The sequence below is a fragment of the Dendrobates tinctorius genome, unplaced genomic scaffold (assembly GCF_039654945.1).
Source record: "Dendrobates tinctorius isolate UK_male_01 unplaced genomic scaffold, ASM3965494v1 ptg000060l, whole genome shotgun sequence".
Lineage (NCBI taxonomy): Eukaryota > Metazoa > Chordata > Amphibia > Anura > Dendrobatidae > Dendrobates > Dendrobates tinctorius.
The window spans coordinates 20375971-20393085 of NW_027361728.1; the positions used below are offsets into that span (position 1 = coordinate 20375971).

At 42.9% G+C, this 17115-nt stretch overlaps 2 protein-coding genes across 6 annotated transcripts in view; one reads left to right on the forward strand and one right to left on the reverse strand.

Annotated features, from left to right (window-relative positions):
* The window catches only part of LOC141092733 (uncharacterized), a 277487-nt gene extending 270459 nt beyond the window's left edge, over positions 1–7028 (forward strand). Inside the window, exons 3-4 of the mRNA XM_073579124.1 lie at positions 6384–6552; positions 6898–7028. Of these exons, the coding sequence (XP_073435225.1) occupies positions 6384–6552; positions 6898–7028 (300 nt within the window). The remainder of the gene's footprint in view (positions 1–6383; positions 6553–6897) is intronic.
* SOX2 (SRY-box transcription factor 2) overlaps positions 1–17115 on the reverse strand; it is a 1445341-nt gene that overhangs the window by 350620 nt on the left and 1077606 nt on the right. The window lies entirely within an intron of this gene.

The window sequence follows — 17115 nt, forward strand, 5'->3', positions numbered from 1 at the left end:
TAGGACATCTTCAGTTTCTTGGCAATTTCTCGCATTGGAATAGCCTTCATTTCTAAGAACAAGAATAGACTGTCGAGTTTCACATGAAAGTTCTTTTTTCTGGACATTTTGAGAGTTTAATGGAACCAACAATTGTAATGCTCCAGATTCTCAACTAGCTCAAAGGAAGGTCAGGTTTATAGCTTCTCTAATCAGCCAAACTGTGTTCAGCTGCACAAGGGTTTTCAAGGGTATTCTAACCATCCATTATCCTTCTTACACAGTTAGCAAACACAAAGGACCATAAGAACACTAGAGTGATGGATGTTGCAAATGTGCCTCTATACACCTATGAACATATTGCACTACAAACCAGACGTTTGTAGCTAGAATAGTCATTTACCACATTAACAATGTATAGAGTATATTTCTGAATCATTTAATGTTAGCTTCATTGGAAAAAAACTGTGCTTTTCTTTCAAAAATAAGGAAATTTCTAAGTGACCCTAAACTTTTGAACGGTAGTGTACATTCACACGCATACATATACTGTACACACACATGTAAATATACAAACACACATAATCCACGACCTCAGGTGTTCTGTTCAGATGAGCCATGGAGGTCAGCCGCAGAGTTAAGCTGGAGCCTGGAGAGGACTGCAGGGCCCACTGTGGGGGATGGGGGACACAGAGCACAGAGGATTTCAGCTCCCTGCTGCTGCAGAGCTCTCCAGTGCAGTGAGCTCCCCTCCTCCGACCTCCTGTGAGATGTCCCGTGCAGTGAGCCTCTTTACCTGACCTGTGCTCCTAGATGCTGCAGCCTGCCTGGAATGGCACAGTGGGGGAAGCAGAATACAGTACACACTGTCAGTCCTGCTCTTTGGGCACCTTGAGGGGTGCAGTTTTTAGAATGGTGTCACTTTTGGGTATTTTCTATCATATAGACCCCTCAAAGTGACTTCAAATATGAATTTGTTGTAAAAATGAGAAATCGCTGGTCAAATTTTAGCCCTTATAAAGTAACTTCGTAGTAGAAAAAAAGTTTGGTTCCAAAATTGTGCTGATGTAAAGTAGACAACTGGGAAATGCTACATATTAAGTATTTTGTGTGACATATGTGTGATTTAAGGGCATGAAAATTCAAATTTGGAAAATTGCGGAATTTTGAAAATGTTCGCCAAATTTCCATTTTTTTCACAAATAAATATCAAAGAAATGTTACCACTATCATGGAGTACATGGGCTAGTAAAGACACACAAGTCTCATTTAGTAGCCTGGAAAAGTCAGCAATGGTCTTTGTCCAGCACTAGACAATGTAAATTGCTAACAAAAATGTATGCCCTATCTAACAATTTTTGAACAGACATATATGCTGACAAGGGACAACAGAACGCTAAGCTGGGACAACGAACTGGACGTGGTTGCTGACAGTTGTGTCTGTGCACCTGCAGGTTGTAGACAGGAGGCCTCAGCACCTCCTTCCTGGACAGCAGAGTGGGAATGACGTAACGCAGGGGAAGGGCCAGTGGTTTCACCATCAGATACAGATTTTGTACACCGGCATTCCACCAACCTACTGGGGTGCTGCGTATATGAGCAGTATATAGCGTACGCTAACAGAGGTATTATGTCAAATTTCCCTTTATAAAGGGATGTGTAGGTAAAATTTTAGAACAAGCAGCATATTTATAAAACATGTTTCATTACTCATATTATTATTCTGTGTAAGGCTGAAACCTGAAGAACTGTGTGGAGCATATTAATGCATTCATGTTCTAAAACGTCCAAATGCAGACCCAGAAAACAACAACAGGCTACCAAAAACACCCTTAAAGAGACCATGAGAAGGGCAACACAATAAAAAATTATAATAATAGAATATATATAGATTGAGAGTAGAAATGTGACCATTGCACAAGGTTTCCAAAAATTACCCCAAGGGGGTCAGGATCGAGAATGTGATGGGAACCGAACAATACATTTTGCGTGATGGGGACCTCAAAATACGTTTTGCAGTTATTAGAATAAGTAGAAATAGGAAGTACATGTTTCACCATTGCACAATTTGCAAAGTTTTCAAAAAAATATCCAAGCGGTCTGTATCATACACTTTGAAAGACGCCGGGATGGGGAAATCACAATACACTTTGCAGTTATTACAATAGGTAGAGATAGGGAGTAAAATAAAGTCCAGCTCACCAGTTATGACATCCCAGAAATCGGAGCACGGAACCGCCGTATCAAGACGTGAAACATAGCAAAATGAGGGAAAAATCCAGCTCCACGATATAGTGAAAAAACCCAATCCTTTATTCACTTGATATTTCAAGCATGGAGGATAAAAGTATCAGCATAGATAGCAGCAAATGATGCATTATCAACACTTTTCAGGTATTAGGGCACCCTTAGTCATGACTAAAGGGCCTGTCACACTAAGCGATATCGCTAGCAATATCGCTATAACGTCACTGGTTTTTGTGACGTGCTAGCGATATCGCTAGTGATATCGCTATGTCTGATACTTACCTCCGATCGCTCCCCCGCTGGTTATTGTTGATTGCATGAGAACGTCCTGGGCCATTTCTCTTCCTGCTGGGCTTCCTGCTGTTACGACGAGCGACGTGTGGATGTGGGCGGGAGGACGTCAGGATCGCCTCGTCTGACAGGTAAGTAGCGACCCCCGACCGCTGCAATGTCGCTGGTGAGATCTGCCTGTGTGGCAGCTCACTAGCGACCACTTAGCGATGTACCAGCGATCCTGACCGCGTCATATCGCTGGTCGGGATCGCTGGTACATCGCTAAGTGTGACAGTACCTTAAGGGTGCTGTGATACCTGAAACGCGTCGATATCGCATCATTTGCTGCTATCTATGCTGATACTTTTATCCTCCATGCTTGAAATATCAAGTGAATAAAGGATTGTTTTTTTCACTATATTGTGTAGTTGGATTTTTCCCTCATTTTGCAGAGATAGGGAGTACAAGTTTCACCATTGCACAATGTGCATAGTTTTCCAAAAATTCCCCGAAGGGGTCCGTATCATACATGCTGAAAGAGACCATGATGGGGACCTCACAATATATTTTGCAGTTATTAGAATAGGTACAGATAGGGGTACATGTTTCACCACTGCACAATATACAAAGTTTCCAAAAATTACCCAAGGGGTCTGTATCAAACATGCTCAAAGACGCCGTGATGGGGACGTCACAATACACTTTGCAGTTATTAAAAGAGGTAGAGATAGGTAGCAGAAATATGACCATTGCACAATGTACAAAGGTTTCAAAAAATTACCTCAAGGGGTCTGTATCATACACACTGAAAGACGCCGTGATGGGGATACCCAAATACACTTAGAAGTTCTTACAAGAGATAGAGAGTACAAGTTTCACCATTGCACAATGTGCAAAGGTTTAAAAAAATTAGCCAAGGGGTCTCTCTTAGACCAGCTGAAAGATGCCGTGATGGGGACATCACAATACACTTAGCAGTTATTACAAGTGATAGAAATTGAGAGTACAAGTTTCACTGGCCTGTATTTAAATAATGTTGTCAGGTCTTATAAAGTTGGAGGAAATCCAGCGCTTGTTCAATTTTAGAAGAGTCAGTCTGTCTGCATTTTCCGTTGACAGCCGTGTGCACCTATCGGTTATGATTGCACCTGCCAAACTAAAAACCCACTCAGACAACTCACTTGCATATAAGGAGAAGTCGGGCCAAGTGTGCAGCTTGGACAACCAATAGTTAAAGGGCACAGAAGGATCAGGAAGGATGCTGGTATGGTCACTTAAGTAGTCCTTCACCAACTTGGTCAACTTCTCCCTCCTCATTATAGTTACATCCACAGATAACCCTTGCTGATGGGACAGCGTCATGAAAATGGCTCAGTTGGTGGACATCCCCCCTGAGTTGCACCTGGGGTTGTTGCCCTCCCCTGTAATCCTTGTGGGCGAAAAGAGCTGGTACCTCTGCCACCAGCATTGTCTGAGGGTAAGCTTTTGATCAAGTTTTCCACTATGTCCCTCTGGCATGCATGCACTGAAAATGGCATGTCTGCCTCCGACATTAGAGAAGCACATTTCTCCTTGGTCAAGAAAGGTGCACAGCCAGTATTTCATGGTGGACAAAATGTCTTTCACATGAGGGTCTTGGGAAAGACATCTGGACATGAACTCTGCCATGTGTGGCAGACTACAAAGAGTCAAATGTTCAGTGTCCCCACCAGGAAAAACAGTAACCATCCTCTCCTTCTTATGACGCATAGCCTCCTCCTCCTCCTCTTCAGGCCATCCATGATGGACAGGCATGAAGCTGGGATTGGGAGTCCCCTCTGCAAAAACTCCTGTTCCTCATCCTCCTTCTGTTCCTCATCATCACCCAATGAGGCCTGATAATACTGTGTGAGGCTGGGCTGTGAGGTATCAGCCACTGTACAATCTTGCTCCATAGTCACCTGCTCAGCATTCAAAGCTTCCTCTTTCATATTCTGCAGCAAACGTTTTAAAAGACAGAGCAGTGGGATGGTTACTCTTATAATCACGTCATCAGCGCTTACCATGTTGGTGCAGTACTCAAAGTTTTGAAGAACTTCACATAGGCCACACCCACTCGGCAGTTGTTATCTGTGGAGGGGCGAGATCTTTAGCGAGATCGCTGAAACGTCACAGATCGCTGAAACGTCACAGATTTTGTGATGCAACAGCGACCTCGCTACGTGTGACACATAGTGGCGACCAGGCCCCTGCTGCGATGTCGCTGATCGTGCTCGAATGTCCTGGGCCATTTTTTGATCACTGGTGTCCTGCTTGCCAGCCTGCATCGCTGTGGTTGACGCCAATGAGCGACCTCGTTGGCGACTCAGAACTCAGGAACGCAGGCGGGAGTCATTAGAATAGCTGCTGTGTGACAAGGTCCCAACGACCGCTGAGGTCGTTATACAGATTGCCAGATTGTTGCTGCATCATTGAGTAGATCTGTCTGTCTGACAGCTTACTTGCGACCATTTAGCGATGTACCAGCAATCCTTACCTGGTCGTATCGTTGTTGGGATCGCTGGTGCGTAGCTTAGTGTAATGGCAGCTTTACTCTGATGGGCATTGAGAAGCTGGAATTAAGAGACTGCTCTCTGCTGCTCACTAAGCCTTGCAAAAATATAGAAGGTCAAGTGTTATGAGCTCATTTTCTGCTCCACCAGTTGAGAGTCCCCCTTCCGTTCTCCCTCTGGTGGTGACAGGAGGTGTAGAGGTTGGCTTAAGTGGTAGTGATCTGCCACCTAGTGAGGAAGATGACAATTGGATCTCTGGAGGATCAGAATGGATATAAGACAGCCGACGCCCTATCCTAGTGCTGGTGATTCAGTATGCTTCTCAGGTCTAGGACTCAGCTCTGTTCCAGTCTTCCCAAGATAAGTTTGTTTTTTGCTAATGTTCACACTTGCTCTTGTTGGTCATTTCAGTTTTTTGTGTGGTCAGCCAGCCCGGCTGGGCTGTGCTGAATTTCCACACTTATTTGCCAAATTGTCTTTTTGTCCCTTATTGGATTGGCCTCTTTATGCTCTGGCTCAGAATATTTCAGAGTGCTGATATAGTAGGAGAAGTCTAGTGACTTCAGGGTTTATTTTGCTATCAGTTGTGTTGGACATTTTTGTAGGGTTTTTTGGCAGATTGCAGACAGTATCTTTCCTTTCCTGTCCTTTCTAGTTAGCTTGGCCCCATCGTTTGATCAGCCTATTTTCCTGCCATCGTTTGTGTTTTCATCTTGTTTAACCGTCAATACATGTGGGGGGGCTGTCTCTCCTTTGGGGTCTGCTCTGGGGCAGTTAGTTTTCCTCTTTTCCTGCTTTAGGCTTATTTAGTTCTCTGGTTGTGACGAGGCGTCTAGGACCACCGTAGGAACGCTCCACAACTGCTGCTAGTTGCGTGTTAGGATCAGGGGTCTGCAGTCTGCATAGTTACCAACCTCTTTGGTTTTCTGAGGCTTAGCTTGTTTGTTTTTTTATTTCCTCCTCGGCTACCCGTTCATAACAGTCAAGGTCCAGCATGTGGGCAGGTCACAAATCAGTCAGTCATGAGGCAAATTAAAACACTGCTGCAACAAAGCTAGACCGCTGAAAGCCTGTGAAGACTTTCGGATATGTGCACTGACACGGTGTACCTTGACAAGTAGGTTAGGCAGGTCAGGGTATGTTTTAATAAAATGCTGTAGAACCAAGTTCAGCAGGTGGGCCATGCATGGAACGTGTACCAGCTTGCTGAGCTTTAAAGTCGCAACCAAGTTACACCACTTATTGCACATAACAAGACCTGTTTGAAGGTTCAGCAGGGAGAGTAACTGATCGGTTTGTTATTTTATTCCTTTCAACAGCTTGGCTGTGTTGTGAGCTTTATCACCTAAATAGATGAGCTTCAACAAAGCGTGCTGCTGCTTTGCCAAGGCAGTGCAACAGATTTCCCAGCTGGGGAGTGATGGGGAGGCTAGTTCCACTCAGGATGAGGAGGAGAGACAGAAAGTGGAATACAAGGAGACTGGAACCCTGATGGAAGTTGAGACTGCTATTCTTCTTTTGGGTAAGATGTGTGATGTCCTATCCTCTGACTCTGTCCCAGACTCCACCAGGTTAACCCAGTGTGCCATCAGGAAAATGTATCATCCCTGTCCACAAGAACTAGTCCACGTGTCTGTGGTTAGCTGGACCTTCCCAGTGAATGTGTTTGCCAGAGCTTGGCTGAAATTGCAGAGACTACTGCAGCGATCCTCACTTCGGCTGGCACATAGAGGAGAGAACACCGAGCAGAGCCATGCAGAACAGCTATTCAGGTGATGGCAGCTACTCAGAGAGACATGTCCTATGAGGAACCTTGCGGAGAGCTTTACCCTTTTGCTCATCAGCTTTTCCTACTTTGATTGTGCAGGATTATGGACTACGGGCTCAGTGAGTAAAACTGGAGACCACCCGCTGCCGCCAGAAGACGGATTGTTAACTTTGAATCCATCTGAGGATCCTGCACCGGCCATTGCCAGTACTACTACCCCCATCGAATGAAATTAACAGGAACCTGTCATGTAAAATAATGCTGTTAACCTGAAGATATGGAATTAATCTGCAGGTTGATAGTTTTCTAAAGCTGTTTGGCAACCCATTGCCAGGAGGCTACCGGAAATTAACTTTATTCCTTCAACTCATACAGGCATGCCAGTGTGGCGTCAGTCACCACTCAGTAGCGGCAGCTATAAGCACACTCCCAACACTGACTGACAGCCTTCTTAGTGCAGTGACAGCTGTCAGTTAATGTGCCAGAGCGTGCTTGCAATTGACGCTCCAGGTATACTGAGCGGTGAATAAAGCCGCATCGGCAAGCTTTCGTGACTGAAAGCCATAGGCTGCAGGGCGGTATAAAGTTAATTTCATCCCAGCGGCTTTTCTTTCATTGTGGGCTTTGCATGGCTTAGGCCGAGGTCACATTTGCGAGTGTGATGCGAGAAACTCGTGCGATACTCTTGCATCAATACCCAGCACTGCCGCTGGCACTCGGTCCTGAGTGCTAGTGGCAGTGCTGGGTATTGATGTGAGAGACTCGCGCGAGTGTCTCGCTTCCCACTCGCAAATGTGACCTCGGCCTTAGAATGCTATTAACCTGCAGATTAACCCCATATCTGCAGGTTAATAGTATTAGGTTCTCTTTATGTACTCTAATCAACTGACAATAAAATGCACAGAACCTTAGGATATCAGTATGTTCTGCAGGAAAAAAATAGGAAAAAATTATTTTTACTGTTTTTATGCTATGAGTGATATGCAGTTTGTTATGGACATAGTAATGCATTAATTACATTGCTAATTACACTGTGTTCCATCACAATACCATCCACAGTGTCCCCAGCCTTAACTGTTCCATCATTTTACCACCCACTGTCCTTACTGAATATGTCAACTATAGTTCTCCCTGAATATTCCAGCTATAGTGTCCCCAGTGTATGTCAGTTATAGAGGTCCTGGTCGTGCTAACCACAGTGCCCTCTACTACACCAGTTATAGTGTTACCTTATTGTTCCAGTCACAGTGCCCAAAGGCTATGCCAGTCACAGTGCCCACAGACTATGCCAGTCACAGTGCCTTCAGGCTATGCCAGTCACAGTGCCCAAAGACTATGCCAGTCACAGTGCCTTCAGGCTATGTCAGTCACAGTGCCCACAGACTATGCCAGTCACAGTGCTCACAGGCTATGCTCAACCACATCAAAGTATTTTGATGTCCCTGATTATTTCAGTCCTCTGAAGCAGTCATTAGCAGCAATTTCTGGAGATGGATGGGCTTAGTGTATGAAGGGGGAGATGGCTCAATCAGTAATCTTTCTCTAATGAAAAAAGGACCAATTTTCATCAGTATTTTGCATCAGATTTTCGATAGTATTTAGTCAGTGTGTCAGTTTTCACTATCCATTTTATCCCTTTTTTTGAAGTAAAGATTTTTCAAGCAACATGTATTAAATAAGAGACCACATACAAATTGCACAAGGTTGGCATCCGACTGCTATCCGATTGTTTCATGACCCATAAACTTGCATTGTCATCTTTGATTGGTAACTCGAATTAAAATCAGACATGTGTCCATGTTAGGGTGTGGCTCACTTGGTCCATAAAAAAAATTACCTTCTGTAATGTAAAGTGCTGTGAATAAATTGGTGCTATAGAAATAAAAATCATTAATATTATAAAAAACACGGATAGAACTCCTACATGAAAAACTGATTCCTGAATGAGCCCTTGGGTGCAGATTTGTCTGCTGCTCAATGGGTAAAAGTAAAAGCAAAAGTTTTATATTTTCTCCTTACCTGGTTCTTCCATAGCTCCCCTGCTTGGATCTCTTCAGGAGATAATTTGTAATAGGAAAAATCTGTACCAAATTCACAATATACAACTGTGTGAAAAAGTGTTTGCCTCCTTACTGATTTCCTGTTGTTTTGCATGTTTGTCACACTTAAATGTTTCAGATCACCAAACAAATTTAATTATTAGACAAAGATAACACAAGTAACAACAAAATGCAGTTTTTAAATGAATATCTCTATTATGAAGGGAAAAAGAAATTCAAACCTACAGGGTTATGTGTGAAAAAGTGATTGTCACATAAACTTAATAACTGATTGAGCCACTCTTAAGGGGGTTTTACACATAGCGATATCGCTAGCAATATCGCTAAAACGTCACTGATTTTGTGATACTTACCTCCGACCGGCTCCCCCGCTGTCCATCGCTGATCGCGCGAGATTGGGTGGCTCCATTTCTCGTCGTCTGCTTCCTGCTGGGCTTCCTGCTGTGACGACGAGCAACACGTGGAGGCGGGCGGGAGGACGTCAGGATCGCTGTGTGTGAAAGGTAAGTATCGTCCGCTGTATCGCTGCTGCATCGCTGTGAGATCTGCCTGTGTGGAAGCTCACTAGCGATCATTTAGCGATGCACCAGCGATCCTGACCGGGTCGTATCGCTGGTGCATCGCTAAATGTAAAAGGGCCTTTAGCAGCTACAACTGCAATCAAGCATTTGCAATATCTGGCAATAAGTCTTTTACAATGCTCTAGAAGAATTTTGGCCCACTCATCTTTGCAGAATTGTTGTAATTCAGCCACAATGGAGGGTTTCTGAGCATGTATCGCCTTTTTAAGGTCATGCCACAGCATATCACTTGGATTAAGGTCAGGACTTTGACTAGGCCACTTCAAAGTCTTAATTTTGTTTTTCTTAAGACGTTCAGAGGTGGACTTGCTGATGTGTTTTGGATCATTATCCTGCTGCATAGTCCAAGTGTGCTTCAGGTTGAGGTCACAAACAAGTGGCAGGACATTCTCCTTTAGGATTTTTTGGTAGACAGCAGAATTCAAGGTTCCATTTACCACAGCAAGTCTTCCAGGTCTTGAAGCAGCAAAACAGCCCCAGAATATCACACTGCCACCATTTATATTTTACTGTTGGTTTGATGTTCCTTTTCTGAAATGCTATGTTACTTCTATGCCAGATGTAATGGGACTTATCCCTTCTAAAAAATTCAACTTTTGTCTTATCAGTCCACACGGTATTCTCCTAAAAGTCTTGGGGATCATCAAGATGTTTTCTGTAAAATTTGGGATGAGCATTTATGTTCTTATAGCTCAGCATTGGTTCTTGCCTTGGAAATCTGCCATTCAGGCCATTTTTGCCCAATATCTTTCTTATGATGGAATCAGGAACAATGACCTTATCTGAGGCAAGTGAGGCCTGCAGTTCTTTGAATATTGTTGTGGGGTCTTTTGTGAACTATTGGATAAGTTGTTACTGCACTATTGGGATATTTTTGGTCAGCAAGCCTCTCCTGGGAAGGTTCACCACTGTTCCATGTTTTTGGCCATTGTAGATAATGGATCTCACTGTGGTTTTATGGAGTCCCAAAGCTTTAGAAATGGCTTTATAATGACTGAATGATCTCCATTACGTTCTTTCTCATTTGTTCCAGAATTTCTTTGGATCGCGGTATGATGTATAGCTATTTCAGTTTGACAGGCACAACCTATTGAAGTGTTTTCTTGATTGCTAACAGGTGTGGCAGTAATCTGGCCTCTGTGCGACTAGGGAATTTGAACTCAGCTTCCCAAAGATGTGATAAGCTACAGTTAATTTATATTTTAAGGGGGGGAGTAATCTCTTTCTCACACAGGGCCCTGTAGGTTTGGATTTCTTTGTCCCCTAATAATAAAGACCTTCATTTAAAAACTGCATTTTGTGTTTACTTGTGTTATTTTTGTCTAATATTTAAATTTATTTAGTGATCTGAAACATTTAAGTGTGACAAACATGGAAAATAATAGGAAATGAGGAATGGGGTAACAATTTTTCACACAACTGTATCTGCAGCCACAATGTTTTTTTGTTCTATCAGGTTCCTTGCCATTCCTCAAGTTTAAAATAATAAAGTCCCCAAAAGTTGGGATGCTGCATAAAATGCTAAGAAAACCACAATGCAATGATTCGGAAATCGCTTATATCCATACATATTTTATTCACACCAGAATATAGAACACAAAGTAGAAGTTGAAAGTTAGACAAATTTCCATTTCAGTTGGAGAAATTAACTCATTTATAAATTTTAAAAAATGAGCTGGAGTATAAGTTGGTGTGCATGAAACATATACTGTGTAGGAGCATGTTAAAATTGACCAGTAGTAAGCAGACAAAACCTAAAATGGAAACAAAATGAGCAAATACCTTTCTGTAAGCAAGTAAAATGTAATACTTCAAATAAATAACATAGGAAACTGTTGTTGTTTTTTTTTTGCTTGCATGCATTCTAACTTATACTCCGGCTCAATTTTTTTTCAACTTTTCCTTACATTTTAGTACTCAGTACAAGCAAGGATGTGACTTCTCTTTGTTTGAGCAGGGCATTACATTTATATACGTTCCCATTGCTGGGTGTTCACAGTTGGGCCTCGAACCTGCTTTGCACTTATTCACAATGAGGTCACTTTTGTCACATAGTAAGGATTTAATGTCACAGAGAGTATCAGACCTTCCCAATTTGAGTGCTATGACTTTTATGCTTTTTTTTTTAAACCAAAAACAGTGTTTACTAGGTACTAGTGTTGAGCATTCCGATACTGCAAATATCGGGTATCGGCCGATATCCGCTGTATCGGAATTCCAATACCGAGTACCGATATTTTTTCAATATCGGATACCGGAATCGGAAGTCCCCATAATGCAATGAGCCACTGTTGTGGCTGTGATTGGCTGCTGAAATGATGTCATCATGATGCGCGGTCTGTACGGGCTTGCCGGGGGCCTGTACGAGCCTCTCGGGGGTCTATGCGGGCCTGCTGGGGCCCTGTGCAGGCCTGCCGGGGCCTGTACGGGCCTGTCGGGGGCCTGTACGGGCCTCTTGGGGGTCTATGCGGGCCTGCCGGTGCCCTGTGCGGGCCTGCCAGGGCCTGTGCCGGCTGTCGGGGGCCTGTACGGGCCTCTCGGGGGTCTATGCGGGCCTGCCGGGGCCCTGTGCGGGCCTGCTGGGGCCTGTACGAGCCTGCCAGGGCTCTACAGTGGCGGAGGAATTCAGTGCGGAAGGATACCTACCTTCCGTCATTGTATTCCTGGGGCCCGCAGAGAGAGGTGGCATCAGCTGATGCTGCTGTTCTCTACGGGAGATAGTCGTGGGGCACTCGTGGATTTCTGCGGATAAGGGAGTATATATGTTGTTTGTTATTTTCATAATTTTCCACAGATGACATTGGCTTTGGGGATCAAAGTGACAAGTGATGGTGAGTATGTACTCTGTGTTATATGTACTGTATGTCTATATGTATGAATGTATTGTATGTAGTATGTATGTATGTATGTATGTATGTTGTATGTATGATGTATGAATGTAGTATATATGAAGTATGTAGTATGTATGTATGTTGTATGAATGTAGTATGTATGTAGTATGTATGTATGTTGTATGAATGTAGTATGTATGTAGTATGTATGTAGTATGTATGTTGTATGAATGCAGTATATATTTTGTATGCATGTAGTATGTATGTATGTTGTATGAATGTAGTATATATGTAGTATATATGAAGTATGTAGTATGTATGTTGTATGAATGTAGTATATATGAAGTATTTATATAGTATGCATGTTGTATGAATGTTGTATGTAGTATGTATGTATGTTGTATGAATGTAGTATATATGTAGTATGTATGTATGTAAGTATGTTGTATGAATGTAGTATATACGAAGTATGTATTTAGTATGTATGTTGTATGAATGTAGTATGTATGTAGTATGTATGTTTTTTTGGTTTGTTTTTTTTACATTCAACACATTAGCCGGATGATGGGACTACTACAGTCCCATCATTGGCTAATGTGTCAATCACTGTCATTGTAGCAGGCATCGCCTGCACACACACAAGACCCCCGGCAGGCCCGCATAGACCCCCGAGAGGCCCACACAGGCCCCGTCAGGCCCGCACAGGGCCCCGGCAGACCCGCATAGACCCCCGAGAGGCCCGTACAGGCCCCCGACAGCCGGCACAGGCCCCCGGCAGGCCCGTACAGGCCCCGGCAGGCCCGCACAGGGCCCCGGCAGGCCCGCATAGACCCCCGAGAGGCCCGTACAGGCCCCGACAGGCTCGCACAGACCCCCGAGAGGCCCGCATAGGCCCCCGAGAGGCCTGTACAGGCCCCGGCAGGCCCGCACAGACCCCCGAGAGGCCCGCATAGGCCCCCCGAGAGGCCCGTACAGACCCCGCCCGCACACACAGACACGCACAGTGTCCGCCCACGCACCGCCCACACTCTTCCCCCCTCCCGAACTGGATGTGCAAGGAAAGAAAGGGTTTTTTTTACTTCCGATATTTCTGTCCCATAGAGTTGCATGGGACTTCCAGTATCGGAATCGGTGATACCCGATACTTTTTGGGTATCGGTCCGATCCAATCCGATCCGATATTTCTCAGTATCGGATGGTATCGCTCAACACTACTAGGTACCCACTGTTATTTATATGTACTATTGTGTGTTACTTACTTACAACAGTGTACTTCCTCATTTTGTTTCCATCATAGGTTTCATCATTTATAAACTGTTGACAACAACACATCTCAAAAAACTTGGGACAGGGCCATGTCTATCATTTTATAGCATCCTCTCTTCTTTATATAACAGTCTGTAAACGTCTGGGAAGTGAGGAGACCAATTGTTGTAGTTTTTGGAGGTGCATGTTGTCCCAGTCTGGTGTAGGATGATATTTAAACACTATGTCCAATTGTAAATAATGGCACTTCATCAAATCAGAAAACACACTATGATGGCCACAACGTGAACTCACCATAAAGAAGCGAACCACAAAATAATATAAAAAATAATTTTTATTAACAAAATCATATACATTAAAAGGGCCACATACCCATATTTTTTGAAAAAATAACCCAGAAAAGGGACTGCAACATTATTTTACTAGTATAATATATAGAGTTCACGTTGTGGCCATCATAGTGTGTTTTCTGGTGTAGGATGATGTAGCTTTAAGTTTCACCAATGTTTTCTATTGGTGAGAGGTCTGGACTGCAGGCGGGCACTTTATAACCTATGCTCTTGTGATGGATGGAGTTTACAGTTTGATTTTGGCGCGCACGGCGCACCGTCAAAAGTGCGCAGCGCAGGTCAAAGCGCAACTAGCGCACGGCCTGCGCACGATCTGCGCACCCTATGCTAAAGATAGGGTGCGCCGATCGCAGGCGCCGCTGTGCGCTAGGAGGCGGCGCTACAAGCAAGGGGCGGGCACGCCGGGCAGAGAGCCGGCTCGGGGGCGGAGCTACCCCCGCCCGTGCGTGCGCTTAAAAAGCGCTAATGTGAAACCACCCTTAGTTGAAAATGAATCCTCCAGCTGTTTTTAATTTGTACCATTTACTTTTCCAACCTTTGTTAACCCCAATTCAATTTTTTTGAGATGTGTTGCTGCCATCAATTTCTAAATGTGGGGATTTTTTCAAGTGAAATGGAAAAATGTCTAATATTCATCTATTGATCTGTGCTCTATGCTCTATTGTGAAAAGAATATGGCTAAATAAATTTCCACATCATTGCATTTTTGTTCCCTTTACATTTTTCACAGCATCCCAACTTTTTTTTGAATTGGGGATGCAATATTTTAATTTTTTTTTAGTTTGTTATACCTAGGTAACTGAAATTATATTTGAGTCTATGTAGCAAAGACTACATTGCTACAATCAGCTACTTGGTGCGGCTAATAGTAACTGTTCTCGCCACAAAAAATAACCACTTTAAACATGTAAATGCTTCAAATGTCTATAAATAAGAAAAATATTCATTCCTAAGCAATAAACCAAAGGAGATAGGAATATTAGAACTAGCTTTCATGACTGGCCTCCAGTGTAAATGGTGCTCCCCTATCATCTCATCTAGTTATGTCTTTCTGCAGTTTGAATTGCCCTCTTTTCCGCAATCTGGTAAAGCAGTGAAAAGATGTTTGTTCTGCTAATTAACTTTATTACCCTGATAACTCCCTGCAGCCGTTGACGAAAACAATTACCGTTCCTTTTTTTCCACTGGCAAAAAAAAAAGAATATTAATTAGAATAGGAGGCCTTGGTCCCTGGCATGTTAGCCTGCCATGTTCCCAGGCCCTCGAGCGGGATAACATTACATTGTCAGTAGTAATTTAGCTCTCATCTGTCTCTGCTAATTATTGTCACATTCATCAAATTCATCAAGGAAAGTGCACTCAGAAGGATTGCATATTTGCAGTTAATATAGCATAAACTGGTATTACCCATCACCACATTTGCGATGATGAGAGGGACACAACTTATTCATCCCTAATTAGAGCAAGCTGGGTAATTAATTATGCATTCCGCCTTATTACTTCTGAGTTCCCAGATATTGTTTGTCTAAAAGGAGGAGGGGGAGATGTGAAGAGAGGACGAGTGTGTCTGAAATTGCAAAAAAAAAAAAAAAAACGGAAAAAATAGTGATGTGTTTTGTCACATGCGGCATGCCATAATTCCCACCTGACAAACTGGCTGAATCAAAGAGAAATTGCAAGTTGTCAACAGTAGAATAAACTGCTGTAATAACTGATTAATGATCAGCACCTGTGACAGGTGTGGAATAGGCCTGTAAACTCGCTGTGATTAACAGGCGCTGGACGAATAAATACAGCAACAGGAGAACGAAAAGAAAAAACGAACTTTGCTGTTTCCACTTACTACCTGGAGACAACATAAATACACCAAAAGGTACAGTAGACCATCTAAAGCTTCATATCATATATTAGTTATCTCCAGTAACTTGTTTCATCAAAGAGCCAGACAAAGCTCTTGTTTCAACAATTCAGCAACCATGGCTCTATGCAATGATATTTTATATGATTCCGAGGGCCAGATTTGGGGGTTAAAAAAAAGAAATTATGATCTATCCAATTGGTCAAATAATATCCATGCTTTATATCAGGATCTGTAGAATTGAGGATACTTCACGTGCTGCTGTTTATTGAAGACGTCAATTCAAAGAAATCTATTAACTTGTATTTTTTATTCAACCCATTCTACATCAGGACACAATCACAGTGACATAGTTATTAACAGGGCTGGCACCAGGAATTACAGGGCCCCATACTGGTAAAATTTTTGGGTCCCATTGAGACTTCGCCCAAGCTCCACCCTAGCTCTGCCTCCATCCCTCGAACCTTCCACAGTCCCACAGCCTGTTCTTGGAAAAACTTCATTTCTGCACCACGTCCTAACCAATCACTCATTAACAGTTCCCATCGAACACCAGAGCTCATAAATAGCCAGCTGTTTTTGCTTTGGCCAAAAGACTTTTTTAAGCCGCCACCACGACAAGGTATACTCTTTTGGCCAGGCTCTACTCTAACCTATTAAACATTTCTTGAAATATCCAATACTCTTTTTAGATATAATTTTTTTTATTTTTCTTTAAGGGACTATGTCACACACATTTTTTAGCACCATCAATTATTACCATTACATAGTAACCGAATAATACCACATACAAGGGACAAATACCGCCACATCATGACCAGATCACATATTACCACCACAGTGACCGAATAATACCATATACAAAGAAACAAATACCGCCACACCATGACCAGATAACATATTACCATCACATAGTGACTGAATACTACGACAATACTGATCATTAAAAAACAAGCTAATATTACCATAAGTGACATTATGCACAGTATATAGTATATAGTGTCAGTGTACAGGTAATGCAGGGATCACCAGTGACATTATACACAGAAGCTCTGTATATAGTGGCAATGTGCATATAATTCAGTGATCACCAGTGACACTATACAAAGGAGCTCTGTATATAGTGTATAAGTAACACAGTGATCACTAGTGACATTATAGACATTATACACTGGAGCTCTGTATACAGTCTATAGGTAATACAGTGATCACCAGTGACATTATACCCAGGAGCCCTGTATATAGTGCCAGCGTACATGTAATACAGTGATTAATAGTGACAACATATACAGGAGCTCTGTATATAGTTTCAGTGTACAGATAATACAGGGATCACCAGTGAAATTATTCACAGTAGCACTCTATATAGGT